General features: G+C 48.0%; 2 protein-coding genes across 12 annotated transcripts in view; one reads left to right on the forward strand and one right to left on the reverse strand.

Moving 5' to 3' along the window:
* Positions 1 to 22,922, reverse strand: part of nek7 (NIMA-related kinase 7) — a 353,502-nt gene that overhangs the window by 34,015 nt on the left and 296,565 nt on the right. For all 9 annotated transcript variants that reach the window (XM_072511457.1, XM_072511456.1, XM_072511450.1 and 6 more), the window contains one exon: positions 5,398 to 5,492. In XM_072511457.1, the coding sequence (XP_072367558.1) occupies positions 5,398 to 5,492 (95 nt within the window). The remainder of the gene's footprint in view (positions 1 to 5,397; positions 5,493 to 22,922) is intronic.
* The window catches only part of LOC140426546 (uncharacterized), a 205,907-nt gene that overhangs the window by 30,899 nt on the left and 152,086 nt on the right, over positions 1 to 22,922 (forward strand). The window lies entirely within an intron of this gene.

Genomic DNA, 22,922 nt, shown 5'->3' on the forward strand with positions numbered 1-22,922 from the left:
CCATGGTGCACCGAATTTGGATGCTGCTGCTTTCTAAAGCAGTATATCTGTTTTGCAGGGTAATGGCCACAGGAGATTCCTGCACTGCCTGCTTAGCTCTCTTACTCTGCCTGGTGCTCACCCTTCCTGCGGAGTCTGAGCCTACGGTGTGACCACCTCTCTATATGTGCTATCCACAACACTCTCCAGCTTGTGGGTGCTTCAGTGTCCCCAGCTGCCACTCCAGCTCTGAAACCCGGGCTTCCAGGAGCTGTAGCAGCAGACACATCCTGCACACATGCTGGTCCTGAGCTTTGAAAATGTTCCCACATAGAGCAAGAGGTGCAAACCAAGGCTTTGAGCTCTCTTGCCATGACAACCCTTTAAATTAAACCTTTGGAAGATGTTTAATATTAGATTAAATCCAATTCTCGATGGCCCTTCTTTCCTGGTCACTAACAATTATAGTTCTTACAGTTCATAAACCACAAAACATATTTTCAACTATAAGTGATAAAACTTGCAAAGACTTATCGACCTTACACTATTTACCACCAGCTCCCTCTGAGTAAGTGGCATATATCTCCTAATCCTAATGTGTTTCGTAATAATCAATCTTATAATCCTACAAAAATTACTGATACGTCTTCACCAGAATGATTGTTGTTCACTTTTTGAAGTGTCTAAAATAAAGTGCACTCAATTTCAATTAAGCAACATGGTTGAATTGGCACTATAATTTTATGCGGCAAACAAAAGTTTAATTTAAAGAGGAAGTCTGTCCAAGTCTGGTCACCCCAATGACCAGAATATCGGAGTTGAACTGTACATACATGAGCTACATTCCCAGTTTGCTCCCATTTTCTCCTAAGTAATGACATTTAGTAAACCTGTAGTCCTTTGCAGGAAAAGAGCACCATGGTCTAGGCTATGAATTTTTACAGGAGCAATCTTTGCACTGGTTCCCCTCTTTTGCATTGCAGGAGCACAGTGAACAAACTCTGAAAACTGCACCCATTCCTCACAGTACTTATGACTGTTTTGGTTACTTTTTTTCTTAAGATTCTGCCATGGGGAGCTTTGTCTACAGCACAGAACACTCCCTCATCCTACAGATCTAAATAACTGAGCCAGGACTGTAGTTCTCAATCTTGTTTAGAACCATAGTATAAAGGATGATTTAAAAAAAAAAAAACACAAATTGCAGTATCCTTTAAACAACATAGAATCCCTACAGTGCAGAAGGTCTGCAGCAACCCCCCCCCCCCCCCAACCCCGAAAGAGTTCTCTACCTTGGCCCACTTGCCCAACCTATCCCCGTAACCCCAAGCATTGCCAATCCACCTAACCTGCACATCTTTGGACTGTGGGAGGAAACCAGAGCACCTAACGCAAACACGGGAAGAATATATTTGTAACACTTCTCACAATGACGTTTTATTAGATTGTTACGTTTTGGCAATGTTTCATTAATTTAGAGTAAAATAAAGGGGGTCCTTTGAGCTATTCTGAAGTCTGTTTGACAATAGGCCTGGGTGATATGACTGTTATAAATTGGAAGGGAAACCTGGATTGTTTGCTGGAAAGAAGGTGTAATGTGCTCATACTTGGGGACAATGGGAGCAGCATCTGCATTTACAGTGGTTGGGCTGCTAGTCTCTGAAGTTCCAGGAAGGTGTTGAGAATGTCAGGTTGTAAATAGTTACACTTTAAAGCATCCATTTACTTCCAAGAAACAAGAGTTGAGGTCTCAAGCATTGATCAGCATTTCTACCTGGATACAAGACCCATGTGATCCACATTGCAATGGTGCTGGGCTTGGGTTCAAAGATATCCCTGAAACTCAGACATAGGCAGTCTGCCAGAATCCAGGGGAGACGGAGCAGCCGGAGGTCAACAGTTTCTATGGTTCTCCACACAAGAATGCAGGTGGGAGCTTATACTCAGGTTGGAAAGATCAAATTAGTGAGGATTTTAAATTCGGCTGTAAGATCCATCTAGCTTGCACGAGAAAGGGAATCTCCAGGAAAAGCCCTCACCATGAAAGGTGGTTTTGGGGTTAAAGGTTACAGGTTGGGAAAGAAAAGGAATGGAAGTAAATCACTGGGAGCAAAGAATCACTTTGAACTGCGTCAGGGAAAATCAAATGACTATTTAAAGGACAGCATGAAATATAACTGTGAAGTAGGTTATAGGCTGTCTTAAAAGTAAATGGGGAAAATTATGTTCTGTGATTTAAAGTATAAGTGGTCCACAGCAATTGTGTTCAGACACCAATGCTTTTAGTCTGTTGCTGTGAAAGTCTTAAAACGTGAATCTTGTAATATCAACCTTTCAGCTATTAACTGCAAGTACAAACTGCTTTTTAAAAGTTACTGATCTCTACAGGGATCTTAACAGCAGCAAAGTACAGCTTGAAACATGAGACGACTTTTGAACATATCACAGGTTTATCTGCAAATACAGCACTTAACTAAAGACTGAATTACACAGCATATCCAGAGACAACTATGTAATGGAAGTGTTGAAAACATGAAATTTAATGTTATTTAATTCATGTCACATGACTAATCTTGTACCTTAATTGTGTTTCATGTAACTTGACCCAAAAAAGGTATATTTTCAATACATCACCACCAATATAAATAATTCTTGTAAAGTCAAATTCATGCTGAATACCACATGTTTGACAATTACAAACCACCTCAAAGATTATTAAACCAATGCTAAAATCCTTTATATGAAAAAGTTCCTTTGCATGAGCGGAATAGAGCTATCCCCTTACCTAATTAAACTGCATTTTAATCAGTTATACCCCACACTAAAAGGTTTAGCTCTGTAAAAGTTTACTATAGCAGTCCCACTGACAAGTTTTCCCCTTCCTTAGGAGAGGCAATATAAAAACAAACATCTTGTCACAATATAGCACGGGTGAAGATAAGAACATTGAAATGCCACATTTTAATTCATAAGTATGATTGATATAAATCTTTAGTTATGCCAGAATAATACATATATCAAAAAGTATAACTTTCTCGACATAACTGTTCAAAAATGGTGCCAAGTGGAGACAATATTGTTGGAATAAGGGACCTGTACCAAAGTTAGCTAAGATCCAATTTATCATGAAATGTTGCCACCAAAAGATATTAATTTTGGCAAGAGAAATTGTTGTCTTCATTTTAGTTTCTATTTATATTAATGAAAGATAAGGCAAATTCCTGTTAAATGTAGATATAATTTTTCAGAGATTCTTCTCTTCTCCCCCCCCCCCCCCACCCCCCCTCCCCCCCCCCCCCCCCACACCCGAGTTAAAATTTTACACTGAAAAGAATGAACATGATATAAAAGCAGCCTAAAAAATAAACATTATCTATTGTATAAAAGGAGAAGAGGTTAGAGTATGTCATCAATACTAGCTAAAGAGACAGCAGCACAGATGGCTACAGTAAGCATTCCACAAAATAAGATTGGAAAGGCAATGTTTTGGCTGGTGAATTAACTTCCCAACATTAACACTGCAATTACCCCTACTTTGGATTCTAGTGAATGACTAAGTGAAAGATTAGCACTCTCAAATAGGAGATCCATGGTATTATGACACAATACGTGTATGTCATTTTAAATAAACTTTCTTAGAAATAACTGGACGAGGGGTAGTAAGAAGGCATTTACCAAGCAAATCTGTGAATTTGCTTGCCATAGTTTGGCTAAGTTTTAACACAATTTGGCCAACAGCCAAACACAGAACATAACAGGATCACAGCAAATTCTCAGATTTAGAAAGGGGAAGAGAAAAACCTCCACGTGTCGGCCTGCAATTAGGTGAATTGGAGATTTTAAATTCTCCCTCTGTGTACCCAAACAGGCGCCAGAATGTGGCGACTAGGGGCTTTTCACAGTAACTTCATTGCAGTGTTAATGTAAGCCAACTTGTGACAATAATGATTATTATTATTAGTGAAGCAGATGGGTTTTTACGACAATCAACAACGGTTTCATGGTCACCTTTTAGAGTTTTATTTAGAGTTTTATTCCAGATGTTTATTGGATTCAAATTTCACCATCTGCCATGGCGGACTTCGAACCCAGGTCCCCAGAGCATGAGTCTGGGTCTCTGGTTTCCTAATCCAGCGATAATACCACTGCACCACTGCCTCCCCACACAGTTCTTGAGGTCACTGAAATAGACATTTTCTGCCCACAGAACCACTGTCTCAGTGGGAAGGATAGATGGATTCTTCCAGACCCACGCAGTTCTCAAGGTCACTGAAATAGTCAGGGAGATTTGTGGTGGGTGACATTAAACCTCACGTGTAAGATTTATGTTATGGATTCTAATCCAGGTTTGACATTATTAGTTCACTTAGAGATATGTCAATTATTTTTCTGAACATCCAAGGAAGTGTAGTATCATTTTATAATTCAGCACAGTCTCCTGGATTGATTTCTTTTGCAAAGTTTTGCTTTTCTCTTATAATGTGGCTTGCAGTTTAAAAGCCAATGTCTGACTGAATCAAGCAGTTATCATCTACAATCTGATTAGCAGAACACAAGAGAACTTGTAGCAGATCTGCAAGCTAAACAAACATTGTATTCAATATGGGTAACAGTGCAATACCACCCGTTGCATGGATAAAGTCACATTTAATTTCATATGGAGCATGGATGTCATCTTTGACAAGGAAATGGAAGAAATATATGGTGAATTCCTAATAACGTAATCCTTCAATGGCTTCTTTGGCAACACGATTCCTGTTACGCATTCTACTTTTAACTTGGATTGGGATCAGCTTATTTTTACTCAAACTTAGTATATTTTTTCCACCTCAGTAAACAGCATCACAGAGTTAAATTTACAGAGCACATTACTTGAGGGAACTTCATTTACCTTCTGTAACTTAGAAAAAATGGTTTCAAAGGGGCAATCAAAGGGCCAAGTATCTAAAACTGATGGCTGACCACAAACTGGTAGAAATCGATAAATTAACAACGTTTTACATGATCCTTAAGGATGACTGGTGCAAGTACTGAAAATTGAAAAAAGAAATTCAAATACATTGAACAGAATGAAGTATCAAATGTGAACATGAAGAACAATTTACAGAAAAGCACACAGACTTCTTGTCCCTTGAAAAGCAAAACAAATTTATGAGTTTTATATACACTACCATTTTAGACATCTCATTCATCAATATTCTGATCAGCATTATAGGGGAAACAAAAAATGGAAGCAATTAATTTCTTGTCTAAAAGATTATACCTTTTGGACATTCATTTGCTGATCATTTCATAACAACAAAAAGTTATCAATAACATTTAAAAAAATCAGTTATAGTCTTATATTCTCCACGTTACTGTTCCATCTCAGAACAAATGCCATCAACATATTAGGATGTTCATACTTTATAGACTTACCTCATATAGCAGACAGCCTAGTGACCAGATGTCAGATTTGAAGTTATATCCATTTTCATGTATTCTCTCAGGAGACATGTAGTACGGGGTACCCACTTTAAAAAGAGAAAAAAGTTATAACTTGTACAGGATAAGATAACATTTTAAAAAAGACGACATCTCAAAGCTTTCATTTATACATTTTTTAAAGTAAGGAATCTGCATTACTTGCAAGAAGTATATCCATATTCCACGCAGGTGAAATATAGTTTTAATGATACATTTCAGTCTTCTGTTAAACCGGTCACGCAAGTTTTCAATGATATACTCTTGGTTACCGCTCTCAACATCATGCTTATGTAAAACACAACTCAAACCATATGCTTCAGTACAGTAATTCTGTGCTTAATGGTGCAGTTGCATTCCGAAAAGTGCAACTTTAAATGAAAATGCTTCAAGCAAATCAGATTTTCCCATTATAACCAACATAAAAGCTGTAGGTAGAGTCTGTTGGTCCTTTCCCGTCAGAACGTAAAGGTGAAACATTTATACGATCTGAAGAGAAACCAGTCAGAAAGTAAATATTAAAACACTGCACCACAAATTTGAAATTCCTTACATTCCTAAATTCCTATACATGTAAATGAAATAACATTTAACAAGTAATAAATTTAAAAATATAAAAGAAACATGTACTTGCCTTCCGCTAGCCAACCCTCCTCTCTCCCTCCAAAACACTCGGTAGGAGCAGGGGCTGCAGGGTAAGAAGGCGGGAGCGAGCCAGCGGTGGCAGCTGACGGGAGCGAGGCGGCAGTGGCAGCGGAAGGGAGCGAGGCGGCGGTGGCAGCGGATGGGAGCGAGGCGGCGGTGACAGCGGACGGGAGCGAGGCGGCGGTGGCAGCGGAGGGGAGCGAGGCGGCGGTGGCAGCGGACGGGAGCGAGGCGGCGGTGGCAGCGGACGGGAGCGAGGCGGCGGTGGCAGCGGACGGGAGCGAGGCGGCGGTGGCAGCGGACGGGAGCGAGGCGGCGGTGGCAGCGGACGGGAGCGAGGCGGCGGTGGCAGCGGACGGGAGCGAGGCGGCGGTGGCAGCGGACGGGAGCGAGGCGGCGGTGGCAGCGGACGGGAGCGAGGCGGCGGACAGGAACGAGGTGGCAGTGGCAGCAGACAGGAGCAGAGGCGGCGGTGGCAGCGGACAGGAGCGAGAAGACAGTGGACAGGGGCGAGGCGGCGGTGGCAGCGGACGGGAGCGAGGCAGCGGACAGGAGCAGAGGCGGCGGTGGCAGCGGACGGGAGCAAGGCGACAGTGGCAGCGGACGGGAGCGAGGCGACAGTGGCAGCGGACGGGAGCGAGACATCAGTGGCAGCGGACGGGAGCAGAGGCGGCGGTGGCAGCGGACGGGAGCGAGAAGACAGTGGACGGGGGCGAGGCGGCGGTGGCAGCGGACGGGAGCGAGGCAGCGGACAGGAGCGAGGTGGCAGTGGCAGCAGACAGGAGCAGAGGCGGCGGTGGCAGCGGACGGGAGCGAGGCGACAGTGGCAGCGGACGGGAGCGAGGCAGAAGTGGCAGCGGACGGGAGCGAGGCGACAGTGGCAGCGGACGGGAGCGAGGCAGCAGTGGCAGCGGACGGGAGCGAGGCGGCGGTGGCAGCGGACGGGAGCGAGGCGGCGGTGGCAGCGGACGGGAGCGAGGCGGCGGTGGCAGCGGACGGGAGCGAGGCGGCGGTGGCAGCGGACGGGAGCGAGGCGGCGGTGGCAGCGGACGGGAGCGAGGCGGCGGTGGCAGCGGACGGGAGCGAGGCGGCGGTGGCAGCGGACGGGAGCGAGGCGGCGGTGGCAGCGAGGCGGCGGTGGCAGCGGACGGGTGCGAGGCGGGGACGGCAGTGGACGGGAGCGAGGCAGCGGACGGGAGCGAGGCGGCGGTGGCAGCGGACGGGAGCGAGGCGGCGGTGGCAGCGGACGGGAGCGAGGTGACGGTGGCAGCGGACGGGAGCGAGGCAGCGGTGGCAGCGGACGGGTGCGAGGCGGCGGTGGCAGCGGACAGGTGCGAGGCGGCGGTGGCAGCGGACGGGAGCGAGGCGGCGGTGGCAGCGGATGGGAGCGAGGCGGCGGTGGCAGCGGACGGGAGCGAGGAGGCAGACGGGAGTGAGGTGACAGATGAGAGCACCTTTCCTATTGTAGGTTTCAAATGTGTAAAGTTTTTTCTCCCTCACAAGACAAATCTGCTTCATAAGATTTTGCAGCATAAAATAAGATTGCCAGTCTTGGTGGGATTTGAATCAGCATCCCCAGAGCATCAGTCTGCGCTATGCATTACTAGTCGAGTGACTTTATCACTGTGGCCACATCTCCCCTCAAGGAAGAACCCAGTGGTCGTCATCACAAGGCAAAAAGACATTAGTTCAGCCAAGAAAGTAACCATATTGCTAGCTCTGAGCATATTGATACTATATAAGAATAATAGAAAAGTTACAGCACAGGAGGCGACTATTTGGCCCAACTTGTCCATGCCAGCCTGAGGATACCCAGATGCCCTTTCTAAACCCACCTTCCTGCACCCGGTCCATAGCCATGTAGCTTAGAGCACTTAAGATGCAGATCCAGGTACTTTCGTTTTCAAAAAAGTTTAGGAACTCTGCCTCCACCACGAACTCGGGCAGCGAATTCCAGATTCCCACGACTCTCTGCATAAAAAGGTTTTTTCTCATGTCCCCTCTACACCTCCTGCCACTTAGCTTGAATCTATGTCCCCAGGTTCTCGAATTTTCCATCAAGGGAAACTATTTTATCCTGTCCACCCTACCTCTTCCCCTCATAATTTTGTACACCTCAATTAAGTCACTCCTCTGCCTTCTTTGTTCCAAGGAAAATAACCCTAACCTATCCAATCTCTCCTCGTAGCTACACGTTTCTAGCCCTGGCAACATTCTTACAAACCTCCTCTGCACGGCCTTCAGAGCAATAATGTCCTTCTTATAATGTGGTGACCAGAGCTGCACACAATATTCCAATTGTGGCCTCACCAGTGTTTTATACATTTCCAACATTATACTTCTATGTTCTATACTTCTGCCAATGAAGGATAGCATTCTATATGCTTTCTTAGCAACTGTACAAAGTAAATCCTAATAACCAAGTTCTCTTCACTGGTATTACTTTCAGAGTTCCATTAAAAATGTAAATGAGAGCCACTCATGCTGATTTAGCTCCTGTCCAGAAGCCACTCAGAGCTTTAACAAACACAACTATATTTCTGCACAGAACACAAACCTAAACCTATCTAGTTGCACTATTCTTGAGAAAGGGCTTTGACAAGTCAATCCCTTCAGCTACATACAGAACCAATCAACTTGAGTAAAATAAATGAATAGTCTCTGTAACAGTAATGCAGTTCTGGTTTGCTTTAAAAGTTACGGACTTCCACCAGTTTTAAATCATAATGATTTGGAGGCACCAACAACAGTAAAATTTAAGTATAGGATAAATGTACAAAGCCACATTTAAGCAATTATTATGCACAAAGATACATTTAGCCCATTTGAGCAGCAAAGGGTCAACAGTAATCACCTCTTGTTACCATAAAATATGACACTAACAATTGGCAGTGAATAACATGCAAGTTTGTGGATGTGGAGAATCCACGGGAAAATCTACAGGGGGCAGGGAAAACATTTCAGCATGCACAAAAGTAGCTTCAGAAAGGTACTGACAGTCAAGCTGATCTACTGCAAATCAGAAACTGAATCATAGGAAGCATCAAACATTGACAGCAATTCTAGGATTGAAGTATAATTTCAGCACACAAGCAAATGTTGAAGTTAGATTCTGACCAGAATCAAATAAAGTTATACCAATGACAAAATTATCTAAATATTAAAACAGTACCATTCCCCGGAAATAGAATGGACTCTTGCTCTGAAGTTGTGGATATATTTAAATAGTTACGTCAGATTCTCCCATCATCTGATAAATTTGTCCACAGAATATGTCCACAACTAAAGAACTTGACACCTAACTCACTTATGGGCTTCTAGATAGCAAATTCTAACAAAACACAAAAAAAATATGGAGTTCTGAAAGACATCAGGACATGTAAACAACAAATCTTGATAAAAGACAGCTGTCAAATAAAATTTGCAATGAAGAGCCACTTTTCAGACAGTGCGTAAACGTACAGCTCACAAACATATTTGTGTATTGACTGTAATGAATTCTCTGTGTTTCCCCACGCAGTGAGTTTTAATTTTGAAATTTAGAAGGGCTGTTTCGAGACATACAAACCAGAAGCCAAAGATTGAACTTGTAGCATTGACGAGTAGTTTATTTACATCTGTGTTGTTCGAAGATGAGACAAATTTGAAGATGTAGGAGAAAATAACTTGTAAATAATTTGGGAAGTCAGGAAACCTCAAAGTTAACACTGTCAAACCAACACTGCTCAGGTACACATTTTCCACAAAGGTAAATTAAGTTAAGTGCATGACTGTTAGTGACAGCAACTCACCGAGGCCAGGAAGACCATTGAAATTAAATGGAGGTGGGGTGTCAAAATTTAAAAGTAGTGCACCCATTTAAATCCTAAAATAATGGATATAGAATGTAAAATGTTTTGTCTCCTAGCAGGAACCTACAATAAATGTCAGATGCCTAAGGCGGCAGGTTAGCACTATTGTTTCAAAGTGCCAGGGATCCGGGATCGATTCCCAGCTTGGGTCACTTTGTAAAGTCTGCACATTCTCCCCATGTCTGTGTGGGTTTCCTCCGGATATTCCAGTTTTCTCCCATAAATCCCGAAAGACACACTGTTAGGTGATTTGGACATTCTGAATTCTTCCTCAGTGTACCCGAACAGACGCCGGAATGTGGCAACTGGGGGCTTTTCACAGTAACTTCATTGCAGTGTTAATGTAAGCCTACTTGTGAGACTAAAGATGATGATTACCTGTTAAGATTTTTTAAATCTGCAACTGATGAGAAAAATGAAAGGGACTTGGTAAGTTTGAGGGCATGTAACTGTTTTTGTTTTAAGATTGTAATTTTATTTTACCCCCAGGATAACTTATTTTTTTTAATAGAAACAGAGAATGCTGGAAAAGCTCAGCAGGTCTGGCAGCTTTTGTGGACGGACAAACAGAGCTGATGTTTCAAGTCAAATAAGACACTTCTTCGAAGAGGAGCCATATTGAACTCAAAACATGAACTTGGTTTTCCTCTCCACAGATGCTACCAGACCTGCTGAGTTTCTCCAGCTTTTTATGTTTTTATTTCTGATCCCCAGAATCCGCAGTCTTTTGCTGTTACTTTATTTTATACCTACAAATTTAGTTCTCTGTACCAAGTGTGGCTTATTGTCCACCAGTTTAGAGGGTTCACTTGAGAGAGTAGTAGCAGTATTTCTTTAAGGGCTTAACAATGTTTAATCTTTTTTTTTCCTTTTGAATCTATTTGGGAATTCAGATCAGAGGGGATGGAGGCTAGGGCAGTGGCATGCTCCTCCTGTAGGATGTGAGAGGTAAGGGATACAGCTAGTGTCCCCGCTGACTACACCTGCGGGAAGTGCACCCAACTCCAGCTCCTCGGAAAGGGAAGAGGCAGACAATGCAAGGCTCCCCTGTGGCTGGTCCTTCAAAACAAATACACTGTTTTGGATGCTGTTTGGGGGGGGGGGGGGGGAAGAGAACCTACCAGGGGAAGGCCTCTTCGGCCAGGTCTCTGGCACTGAGCCTGGCTCTGTGGCTCAGAAGGGAAGGGGGGAGAATAGAAAAACGATAGTGATGGGAGACTCAATGGTTAGGGGAACGGATAGGAGATTCTGTGGTCGAGAACGAGACTCCCGGAAGGTATGTTGCCTCCCTGGTGCAAGGGTCATGGATGTCTCGGATCGAATCTACAGGATTCTTAAGGGGGAGGGGGAGCAACCAGAAGTTGTGGTGCACATTGGCACCAACGACATAGCTAAGAAAAGGGATGAAAATCTAAAAAGTGATTTTAGGGAGTTAGGTTGCAAGCTCAAGAGCAGGACGAGCAGAGTAGTAATCTCAGGATTGCTACCGGTGACACGTGTTAGTGAGGCAAAGACAGAGATCGAATGCAGCTGAACATGTGGCTACAGGGCTGGTGCAGGAGGGAGGGCTTCAGATATGTAGATCATTGGGATGCTTTCTGGGAAAGGTGGGACCTGTACATGAGAGGCGGGTTGCACCTTAACTGGAGGGGCACCAATCTCATGTGCGGGAGGTTTGCTAGAGCTCTTCGGCAGGGCTTAAATTAGTTTGGCAGGGGGATGGGAACCAGAGCTACGGATCAGAGGATAGGGTAGCTGTTGAACGGGCAGAAATAGTAAGCGAGTGTAAGGAAGGATAGACAATTGATAGGGCAAAGTTGCACTCAATGGAAGTATCAATGCAAGGAGTATCAGGAATAAGGGAGATGAACTTAGAGCATGGATCAGTACTTGGAACTACGATGCTGTGGCCATTACAGAGACATGGATTTCACTGGGGCAGGAATGGTTGTTAGATGTTCCGGGGTTTAGATGTTTTAAGAAGAATAGGGAGGCCGGTTAAAGAGGAGGGGGAGTGGCACTGTTAATTAGAGAGTGCATCACAGCTGCAGAAAAGGAGGTAGTCGAAGAGGGTGTGTCTACTGAGTCAGTATGGGTGGAAGTAAGAAACAAGAAAGGAGCAGTCATTTTATTGGGAGTTTCTATAGACCCCCCAATAGCAGCAGAGAGATGGAGGAACAGTTTGGGCGACAGATCTTGGAAAGGTGCAGAAGTAACAGACTTGTTGTCATGGGTGACTTCAACTTCTCTAATAGTGACTGGAACTTCCTTAGTGCAAATGGTTTAGATGGAGCAGATTTTTTCATGTGTCCAATAAGGATTCCTGACTCAATATGTAGAGAGGCCGACTCGGGGGCGGGGGGGGGCCATATTGGATTTGGTGCTTGGCAACGAACCAGGCCAGGTGTTGGATGTCTCGGTGGGAGAGCATTTTGGTGACAGTGACCACAACTCCTTGACCTTTACTATAGTCATGGAGAGGGATAGGAACAGACAGTATGGGAAGCTATTTAATTGGGGGAGGGGAAATTATACTGCTATTAGACAGGAGCTGAGGAGCATAAATTGGTAACAGATGTTTTCAAGGAAATGCACAACAGTAATGTGGGGGGTTTTAAGGAGCACTTGCTGCGAGTGCTGGATAGTTTTGTCCCACTGAGACAAGGAAAGAATGGTAAGGTGAAGGAGGCTTGGATGACAAGAGAAGAGTAGCTTCTAGTCAAGAGGAAGAAGGAAGCTTACGTAAGGTTGAGGAAGCAAGGATTTGGCACGGCTCTACAAGGTAGCCAGGAAGGAACTCAAAAATGGACTTGGGAGAGCTAGAAGAAGCCATGAAAAAGCCCTCACTTATGTGAGGACGATCAGAGTGAGAGTAGGGCCGGTCAGGGATAATGGAGGGAACTTGTGCCTCGAGTCTGAGGGCGTAGGGGAGGCCCTAAATGAATATTTTGCTTCAGTATTCACTAGAGAGAGGGACGTTGTTGCTCATGAGAACAGTGTAAACCAGGTTAATAGGCTCAACAGGTTGATATTAAGAAGGAGGATGTGCTAGAAATTTTGAAAAGCATCAGGATAGATAAGTCCCCTGGGCCAGACGGGATATACACAAGGTTTCTGCGGGAAGTGAGGGAGGAGACTGCTGCGCCATTGGCGATGATCTTTGCATCCTCACTCTCCACTGGAGTAGTACGATTGGTGGCTCCCACTCTGGTCGGACTTTTGGACCTTTCCCCTGTTTTTCTACCGGAATTGTAAAACAGATGTTAGTGGCAATTGTTTACTGAATTCCCACTTTGGTGCATGGCGAGAAGGACTAGCCGTGTTCATAAGGGCAGAAACAAAAAAACAGAGAAGGCTTGGGCTGTTGCTGCAACAGAAGACAGCATGGCGGAGGTTCGGACCTCTGTCGTGTCGACCCAGCAGTCTATGGAGCAGCTGATGCAAGTCATTCAGGAAGGCTTTGCTACGCAGAAACGGGACAGCTTGGACCCGATAAAAGAGTCGATTGAGCGGTTGGAGCATAGATTGGACGCCCAGGATCGGGCGATCCAGAAGGTGGAGAAGGCTCTGGCTGAGCAGGAGGAATATCAGACTGCGGTGGAGCTGGAGGTGGGGATGCTGAGGGACCAGCAGAAGAAGCTCCTGGAGAAGGTGGAGGACCTAGAAAATAGGTCCCACCGGCAGAACCTAAGAATCGTCGGGCTCCCGGAGGGGTCCAAAGGAACAGACGCTGGGGCATACATCGCAGACATGTTTGTGAAGCTGCTGGGGGATGGGGCATTCTCCCGGCACTCAGAGCACTCGTGAGGAAGCCGCGAATGGGAGACCCCCCCCCCCGAGGGCAATGGTGGTGAGATTCCACAGGTTCTCGGATAAGGAGCGCATTCTACAGTGGGCCAAGCAGATACGGAGCAGTAAATGGGACAATAGCATCCTGCGGGTTTACCAGGACCTGAATGTAGAGGTGGCCAGGAGGAGAGCAGGCTTCAACCAGATCAGGTGGATCCTTTTTAAGAAAAAGGTGATGTTTGGATTGTTATACCCAGCCCATCTCTGGGTCACGCATGAGGATCAGTACTTCTACTTCGAGTCGCCTGAGGACGCATTGGACTTTGCGAAAAAGAAAGGGCTGGTGATGGATTGAGAACTTTTGAACTTGGCTGTAACGTTCATGTTTTTGTTTTTTCTTTGTTTCTCAGTTTTTGTAAAGTTTCTCATTTTGCGTTTCATGGAAGAGGTTTGTGATGCCGTTTGCATTGATTTCGATCCAGCGGTAGAGCTGAGTGAGTTAAGGTTTTCATTTGCACTGTTGGGGGATGGAGGTGTACCTGTTTTGATCTTGGTGTTTTTCTGTTGGGCAATTGTAGGGATTGTTTGATGTTGGAGTTTGTTTGTATGAGCGGGGGGAGGGAACAATAGGTGGGAGACTATCTGGCGCCGGGGATGGGGGCCACCAAGCTAGCTGGGCGAGCTAGCTCTCGGAAGCGCAGTGGGGGTGTGTGCATATGTTTGGTTTAGTAAAGGGGTTGGGTTACAGGGTGTTGTTACTAGGGGAGGGAGGGGGGTGAATGTTCTGCTGATGAGGGAGGGACTTGGGCTGAGGGACAGAGAGGAGGTTGGGGGCTGCCTGGGGTTGGACTGGTGGAGACGCGGAGCACGGGCTGGAGGCGGGCCTAAAAAAGGGGATGGCTGATCGGCAGGGGGGGGGGGGCAAATGAGCCCCCCAACTAGGCTGATCACCTGGAATGTTTGAGGGTTAAATGGGCCGGTCAAAGGGGCACGTGTGTTCGCGCATCTTAGGGGATTGAAGGCGGACGTGGTAATGTTGCAGGAGATGCACCTTAGAGTAACGGACCAGGTTAGACTGAGGAAAGGCTGGGTCAGTCAGGTCTTTCACTCAGGACTAGATTCAAAGACTAGTGGGGTCGGGATCCTGATCAATAAGCGGGTGGTGTTTGAGGCGGGTAGAATAGTCTCGGATGTGGGAGGTCGGTACATTATGGTCAGTGGGAAGCTGGAGGGGGTGCAGGTGGTATTAGTAAATGTGTATGCGCCAAATTGGGATGATGTGGAGTTTATAAAGAGGATGCTGGGGAAGATACCGGACCTGGACTCGCACAGGTTGGTCATGGGAGAGGACTTCAACAGTTATGGACCCTGGCTTGGACCAGTAAGCTCAAAAACGGGCAGGGTGCCAGCAATGGCAAAGGAACTAAGAGGGTTCATGGAACTGATGGGGGGGGGGGGGGGGGGGGGTGGATCCATGGCGTTTTGGGCAGCCAAGGGTGAACGGGTTTCTCCTTCTACTCACACGTAAAGTGTATTCCCGGATTGATTTCTTTATTTTGAGCAGGGCCTTGCTGGCTGGGGTGGTGGACACGGGGTACTCGGCGATTACAATCTCAGGCCATGCTCTGCACTGGGTTGACCAGCAGGTTAGTAAAGACGGTAACCAGCGCCCGCACTGGAGGTTGGGTGTGGGACTTTTTGCGGATGAAGGTGTGTGCGAGCGGCTGAGGAAATGTATTCAGAGCTACCTGCAGCTCAATGACACGGGGGAATTTCAGCAGCGGTGGTGTGGGAAACATTGAAGGCGGTGGTCAAGGGGGAGCTGATCTCGATCAGGGCCCATTGGGAGAAGGTGGACAGGGCAGAGACGGACCGACTAATAAAGGAGGCACTACAGATTGATAGGAGGTATGCGGAGACCCCAGAAGCAGGGCGTTTTTGGAAACGGCGGAGGTTACTGGCGGAGTTTAGCTTGCTGACCACAGGGAGGGCGGTGGAGCAGCTGAGAAAGGCGAGGGGGGCGATCTATGAGCATGGAGAAAAGGCCAGCAGAATGCTTGCACAGCAGCTTAGAAAGAGGGAGGCAGCTAGGGAGATAGGGAAAGTAAAGGACGGAGATGGGAACCTGGTTGGTGATTCAGTAGGAGTGACTTCTACAGGGATCGTTTAGGGATTTCTACAGCAGGCTGTACAGGTCGGAACCCCCTACGGGGCCGGAGGGGATGAGGTACTTCTTGGAGGGCTGAATTTCCCAAAGGTGGACGGGGAGCGGGTAGAACGGCTGGGGGCCCCAATCGGGCTGGAAGAGATAGTGGAGGGCTTGAAGGCCACGCAGGCGGGTAGGGCCTCGGGACCGGTCAGGTACGCAGTGGAGTTTTATAAAACATTCTCGGGGATATTGCAGCTGGTGTTGTTGAGGATGTTCAATGAGGCAAGGGAAAGAGGGGTGTTGCCCCCGACGATGTCACAGGCAATGATTTTGCTGATTCTTAAGCGGGACAAGAATGCGGAGCTGTGTGGGTCCTACAGGCCGATCTCCCGGTTGAATGTAGATGCCAAGTTGCTGGCCAAAATCTTGTCCTCCAGGTTCCGGATGTTATTGGAGAGAACCTGATGAGGTTTGTTAAAGGCAGGCAGTTGGTGGCCAATGTAAGAAGGCTGTCAAATGAGATCATGACGCCCCCGGAAGGTAGGGAGGTGGAGGTAGTGATCGCAATGGACACAGAAAAGGTTTTGATCGGGTAGAATGGAACTAACTGTCGGAGATACTGAGACGGTTCGGATTCGGGCGGGGCTTTATTGACTGGGTCAGGTTACTGTATCAGGCTCCTGTGGCAAGTGTACGGACTAATGGGACAACATCGGACTATTTTAGACTGCACCAGCGGACGAGTCAGGGTTGCCCCCTCTCCCCACTGTTGTTTGCGCTGGCAGCTATAGAGCCGTTGGCAATTGCTCTGAGAGCCTCGAGGGACTGGAGAGGACTGGTCCGGGAAGGGGGGGGGGGGAGCACAGGGTTTCGCTCTATGCGGATGACCTGCTCCTGTACGTTTCGGACCCAATAGAGGGGATGGAAGAAATCATGAGGACTCTAGAGGAATTTGGCCGGTTTTCGGGGTATAAGCTTAATATGGGAAAGAGTGAGATGTTTGTGGTCCAGGCGAGGGGACAGGAGAGGCGACTGGGAGAGCTGCCATTTAGGTTAGTAGAGGGAAGCTTTAGGTACCGAGGCATCCAAGTAGTCCGGGAATGGGACCGGCTGCATTGAATCTGGCCCGGCTGGTGGACCAAATGAAGGACTATTTTCGGAGATGGGACGCGCTTCCGTTGTCTCTGGCTGGGAGGGTGCAGACGGTGAAGATGACAGTCCTCCCGTGATTCCTATTTGTATTTCAGTGTCTCCCCATCTTTATTCCGCGGGTCAATGTGAGAAGGCTGTTAAATGTGATCATGATGCCCCCGGAAGGGGGTCAACAGACTGATCACGGGCTTCGTCTCGGCGGGCAAGACCCCGCGGGTAAGGAAGGCAATGCTTGAGCGGAATCGGGGAGAGGGCGGGCTGGCGCTGCCAAATTTCAGCAACTATTACTGGGCGGCTAATATTGCCATGATCAGGAAGTGGGTGGTGGGGGAGGGGTCGGTATGGGTGCGTATGGAGGCGGCTTCATGTAAGGGCACCAGTTTGGGGGCGTTGGTAACTGCGCCTCTGCCATTCCCGCCGGCATGGTTCTCCACCAGTTCAGTGGCGGCCCTGAGAGTTTGGGGCCAGTGGAGGCGGCATGTGGGAGCAGTGGGAGCATCGGTCTGGGTCCCAATCTGTGATAATCACCGGTTTACCCCGGGGAGTATGGACGGGGGGTTCCGGTTATGGCGGAGAGCGGGGATTGAGAGGATGGGGGATATGTTCATAGAGGGGAGCTTTCCGAGTATGAGGGCGTTGGAGGAAAAGTTTGGGTTGCCGACGGGAAACAAATTCAGGTATCTGCAGGTGCAGGACTTTCTTCGTAAACAGGTGTCAACCGTCCCACTCCTACCACTAAGGGGGATTCAGGACAGGGTAGTTTCCAGAGGGTGGGTAGGAGAAGGGAGCGTCTTGGACATTTAAAGGAGCTAATGGGGTCGGAGGAGACGCAGATCGAGGAGCTGAAGCGCAAGTGGGAGGACGAGCTGGGAGTTGAGACAGAGGGTGGTCTATGGGCAGACGCGTTGAGTAGAGTCAACACGTCCGCAACATGTGCCAGGCTCAGCCTGATACAATTTAAGGTTGTTCACCGGGCTCACATGACAGTGGCCAGGATGAGCAGATTCTTTGGGGAGGAGGACAGGTGCGCAAAATGTCCACATGTTTTGGACATGTCCAGAACTTAGGGGATTTTGGCAGGGGTTTGCGGACGTCATGTCCACGGTGTTAAAAACAAGAGTGACGCTGAGTCCAGAGGTGGCGATTTTTGGGGTGTCGGAAGATCCGGGAATCCAGGAGGAAAAAGAGGCAGATGTTCTGGCCTTTGCTTCCCAGGTAGCCCGGAGACGGATATTATTAGCATGGTGGGACTCAAAGCCCCCGAAGTTGGAGACTTGGCTATCGAACATGGCTAGCTTTCTGTTTGGAGAAAATCAAGTTCGCCTTGAGAAGGTCACTGTTCGTGTTCACCCGGAGGTGGCAACCGTTTGTCGACTTCTTTGCGGGAAATTAATCGTCAGCAGACGGGGGTGGGGGGGGGGGAAGGAGTTTAGATTGGAGCAGGGGGTAAATAAGGGTGGGACTTGTACGAGAGGTAAATGGCATTTGCACTATGTTTATGGTTTCAGGTATATTGTTTATTTGTTGTTACTATACCAAAAATACCTCAATAAAATGTTTATTAAAATAAAAAGGCGGACGGTGTGTTGCCTTTCATGAACAGGGGGATTGTGTTTAAGAGCCGTGAGGTTTTGCTGCAGCTTTATAAAACCCTGATTAGACCACAGTTGGAATAGTGTGTCTAGTTCTGGTCGCCTCGTTATAGGAAGGATGTGGATGCTTTGGAGAGGGTACAAAGGAGATTTACCAGGATGCTGCCTGGACAGGAGGGCATGTCTTATGAAGAAAGGTTGAGTGAGCCAGGGCTTTTCTCACTGGAGCGAAGAAGGAAGAGAGGTGACTTGATAGAGGTGTACAAGGTGATGAGAGGCATGGATAGAGTGGATAGCCAGAGACTTTTCCCCGGGGCGGAAATGGCTGTCACAAGGGAACATAATTTTATTTTTATAAAATACTTTTATTTGAGTATTTGCAATTTTTATAATAACAATAACAGTGACATAAACATGGTATAATAAATATTTCCACCCCGATCACAATCGTCACACACCCCAACCATAAAACAGCCGTCTGGCCCTCCCCCCACCCCCCTCCTAGTCATTCTGCTTCTGCTGACATTTTAATTTTCCACGAGAAAGTCTACGAATGGCTGCCACCTCCGGGTGAACCCTAACATTGACACCCTTAAGTCGAACTTTAATTTCTCAAGACTGAGAAACCCAGCCATGTCACTAACCCAGGTCTCTGCACTCGGGGGCTTTGAGTCGCTCCACATTAATAAGATCCGTCTCCGGGCTACCAGGGAGGCAAAGGTCAAAACATCGGCCACTTTCGCCCCCTGTACTCCCGGCTCTTCCGACACTCCAAAGATCGCCGCCTCTGGATTCGGCACCACCCGTGTTTTGAGTACCGTGGACATTGCCCTAGCGAAACCATGCTAAAACCCTCAAAGCTTCGGGCATGCCCAAAATATGTGAACATGATTTGCTGGGCTTCCCGCGCTCCTTGCACACCTGTCCTCTACCCAAAAAAACTTGCTCATCCGGGCCACCGTCATGTGTGCCCGAAGGACTACCTTGAACTGCATCAGGCTAAGCCTGGCACATGATGAGGATGTATGAACCCTGCTTAGGGCATCCGCCCACATACCCAGCTCTATCTCTCCCCCGAGCTAGTCTTCCCACTTGCCCTTGAACTCCTCCACCAGAGTGTCCTCCGATTCCAAAAGTTCCTGGTAGATTTCGGATACATTCCCCTCTCCCACCCATGTACTGGAGACTACTCTGTCCTGTATCCCCCGTGTGGCGGCAGCAGCGGGAAGGCCAGAACCTGCGTTCTCAAGAAGTCTCGTACCTGCAGATACCTAAACCCATTCCCTGCCGGCAATTCAAATTTATCCTCCAAGACTTTCAAGCTGGGGAAGCTCCCGTCCATAAATAGATCCCCCATCCTCTTCATTCCTGCCCTTTGCCTTCTCCAGAACCCACCATCCAGCCTGCCCGGTACAAACCGATGGTTATTGTAAATCGGAGTCCAAACCGATGCTCCCTCCATTCTTTTATATGTCCTCCACTGCCCCCAGATTCTCAGAGCCGCCACCACCACTACCGGACTTGTGGAGTATCGGACCGGCAAGGACGGAAGAGGTGCCGTTATCAGTGCTCTCAAACAGGTGTCTTTACATGACGCTGCCTCCATTCGCTCGCTCGCACACCGACCCCCCCCACCCCCCCCACACACACACACAACCTAATCATGGCTGTATTAGCCGCCCAGTAGTAATTACAAACGTTTGGCAGCACCAACCCCCCCTCCCCGCTCCAGCAACACTTTCTTCACTCGCGGGATTTTACCCGCCCACAGAAAGCCCGCAATAAACTTATTCACCCGCTTGAAAAAGGCCCTTGGGATTAAGATGGGGAGGCACTGAAAGACAAACCGAAATCTGGGAAGAACCGTCATTTTTACAGCCTGTACCCTCACCGCCAGAGATAGAGGGAGCATGTGCCATCTCTTAAAGTCCTCTTCCATTTGTTCGACGAGCCGGGACAGGTTTAGGTTGTGCAGTGCCTCCCATTCCCGAGCCACCTGGATTCCCAGGTATCAAAAGCTCCTTCCTACTATTCTAAACGGCAGCTCTCTTCTCCTGCCCTCTCGTCTGTATCACGAAAATCTTGCTTTTCCCCATGTTCAATTTATACCCCCAAAAATTACCAAATTCCCCTAAGATCCGCATAACTTCCCCCATCCCCTCCAATGGGTCTGAAATATACATGAACAGGTCATCTGCATAAAGCAAGACACGGTGCTCCACCCCCCTCCCGAACCAGCCTTTTCTAGTTCCTAGAGGCTCTTAACACCATGGCCAGTGGCTCTATGGCCAGAGCAAACAGTAGTGGGGGGAGGGGACACCCTTGTCTCGTCCTTGGTGTAGTTTAAAATACCCCAACCGGTTCTTACGCACACTAGCTACTGGTGCCTGATAGAGCAACCGCATCCAGTCACCAAACCCAAACCTTCCCAGCACTTCCATCAGGTAATCCCACTCCATCCAATCAAAAGCCTTCTCCGCATCCATCGTGACCACCACTTCCACCTCCTCTTCTTCGGAGGACATCAGAAAACATTTAAAAGCCTTCGAACATTGGCCGTGAGTTGCCTGCCCTTCACAAATCTCGTCTGGTCTTCCCCTATCACCCCCGGGGCACAATCCTCTACCCTTGTGGCCAATATCTTGGCCAGCAGTTTGGCGTCCACATTAAATAGAGAAATTGCCCTGTATGACCCGTATTGCTCCGGATCCTTCTCCCGTTTCAGGATCAATGAAATCGAGGCCTGTGACATTGTGGCGGGTGGACCCCCTTCTCTCTTGCTTCATTAAATGTCCTCACCAGCAGTCGGCTCAATATCTCCGAAAACTTCTTATAGAATTCCACAGGGTAGCCATTCGGCCCCGGGGCCTTGCCCGATTGCATGCCCTCCAGCCCCTCCATTATTTCCTCAATTTCAAATGGGGCTCCCAGCCCTTCCATCAGATCCTCATCCACCCTCGGGAACCTCAACTGACCCAAAAACTGCCTCATCCCCTCCACCCCAGCTGGGGGTTCCGACTCATATAATTTGCTGTGAAAGTCCTTAAACACCTCACTCGCCCCCACTGGGTCCAGGACCGTGATCCCACCTCTACACTTTACTCTCCCTATCTCCTTGGCCGCCTCCCTTTTTCTGAGCTGGTGCGCTAATATTCTGCTTGTCTTTTCCCCATACTCATAGATTGCCCCTCTTGCCTTCCTCAGCTGTTCCACCGCTTTCCCTGTAGTCAACAGCCCAAACTCCCACCAGTAATTTCCACCGCTCCCTCAGTAGCCCCGTGTCCGGAGCCTCTTGAGTGTCTCCTGTCCACCTGGAGTATCTTCTCAACTAACCTATCCCTCTCAGCCCATTCCACCTTTTCTCTGTGCTCCCATATCGAGATTAATTCCCCTCTGACCACTGCCTTCAAAGATTCCCAGACCGTTGCTGCAGAGACCTTCCCCGTATCATTTGTTTCCAGGTAGTTCTGGATGGACTTGTTCACACGCCCACAGACCGCTGCATCTGCTAACAACGCCACATCCAGCCTCCATTGCGGGCGTTGTCCTCTCTCCAAGCTAACCTGTAGATCCACCCAATGTGGGGCATGCGACTGCCGAATACTCAGTATCCACCACTCCCGGTATTAGAGCCCTGCTCAGAACAAAAAAGTCGATCAGAGTACATCTTGTGGACTTGTGAGAAAAAAGAAAACTCCTTCGCCCTTGGACGTGCAAACCTCCATGGCTCTCTCTACTTCCCCCATCTGTTCCATAAAACCCTTCAATTCCTTTGCTGCGGCTGGCACCCTCCCTGCCCTGGATTTTGACCGGTCCAATTCCGGATCAAAAACTGTGTTAAAATCTCCCCCCATGATCAAGTTATGTGACTCTAAGTCTGGGATCTTACCTAACACCCGCCTCATGAATTCCACATCGTCCCAATTCGGAGCATATACATTTACGACTACCACCCGCACCCCCTCCAGCTTCCTACTCACCATTATGTACCTGCGTCCCCCCAACCGCCCCCCCCCCCCCCCCCCCCCCCGTTTCTGACACAATTTCTCTGCCTCGAATGCCACCCATTTATTAATCACGATCGCTGCCCCCCCTGGTCTTTGAGTCCAGCCCTGAGTGGAATACTTGAATACTTGGCCACCCACCCCTTTCTCAATCTAGTCTTGTCTGTAGCCTTTAGGTGCGTCTCGTGTAACATTGCCACGTCCGTCTTCGGCCCCCTCAAATGCGCGAACACGCCAGCCCTCTTGACCGGCCCGTTCTGCCCTCTAACGTTCCATGTAATCAGCCTGGTAGGGAGAC

This window comes from Scyliorhinus torazame, chromosome 7, assembly GCF_047496885.1.
Source record: "Scyliorhinus torazame isolate Kashiwa2021f chromosome 7, sScyTor2.1, whole genome shotgun sequence".
NCBI lineage: Eukaryota > Metazoa > Chordata > Chondrichthyes > Carcharhiniformes > Scyliorhinidae > Scyliorhinus > Scyliorhinus torazame.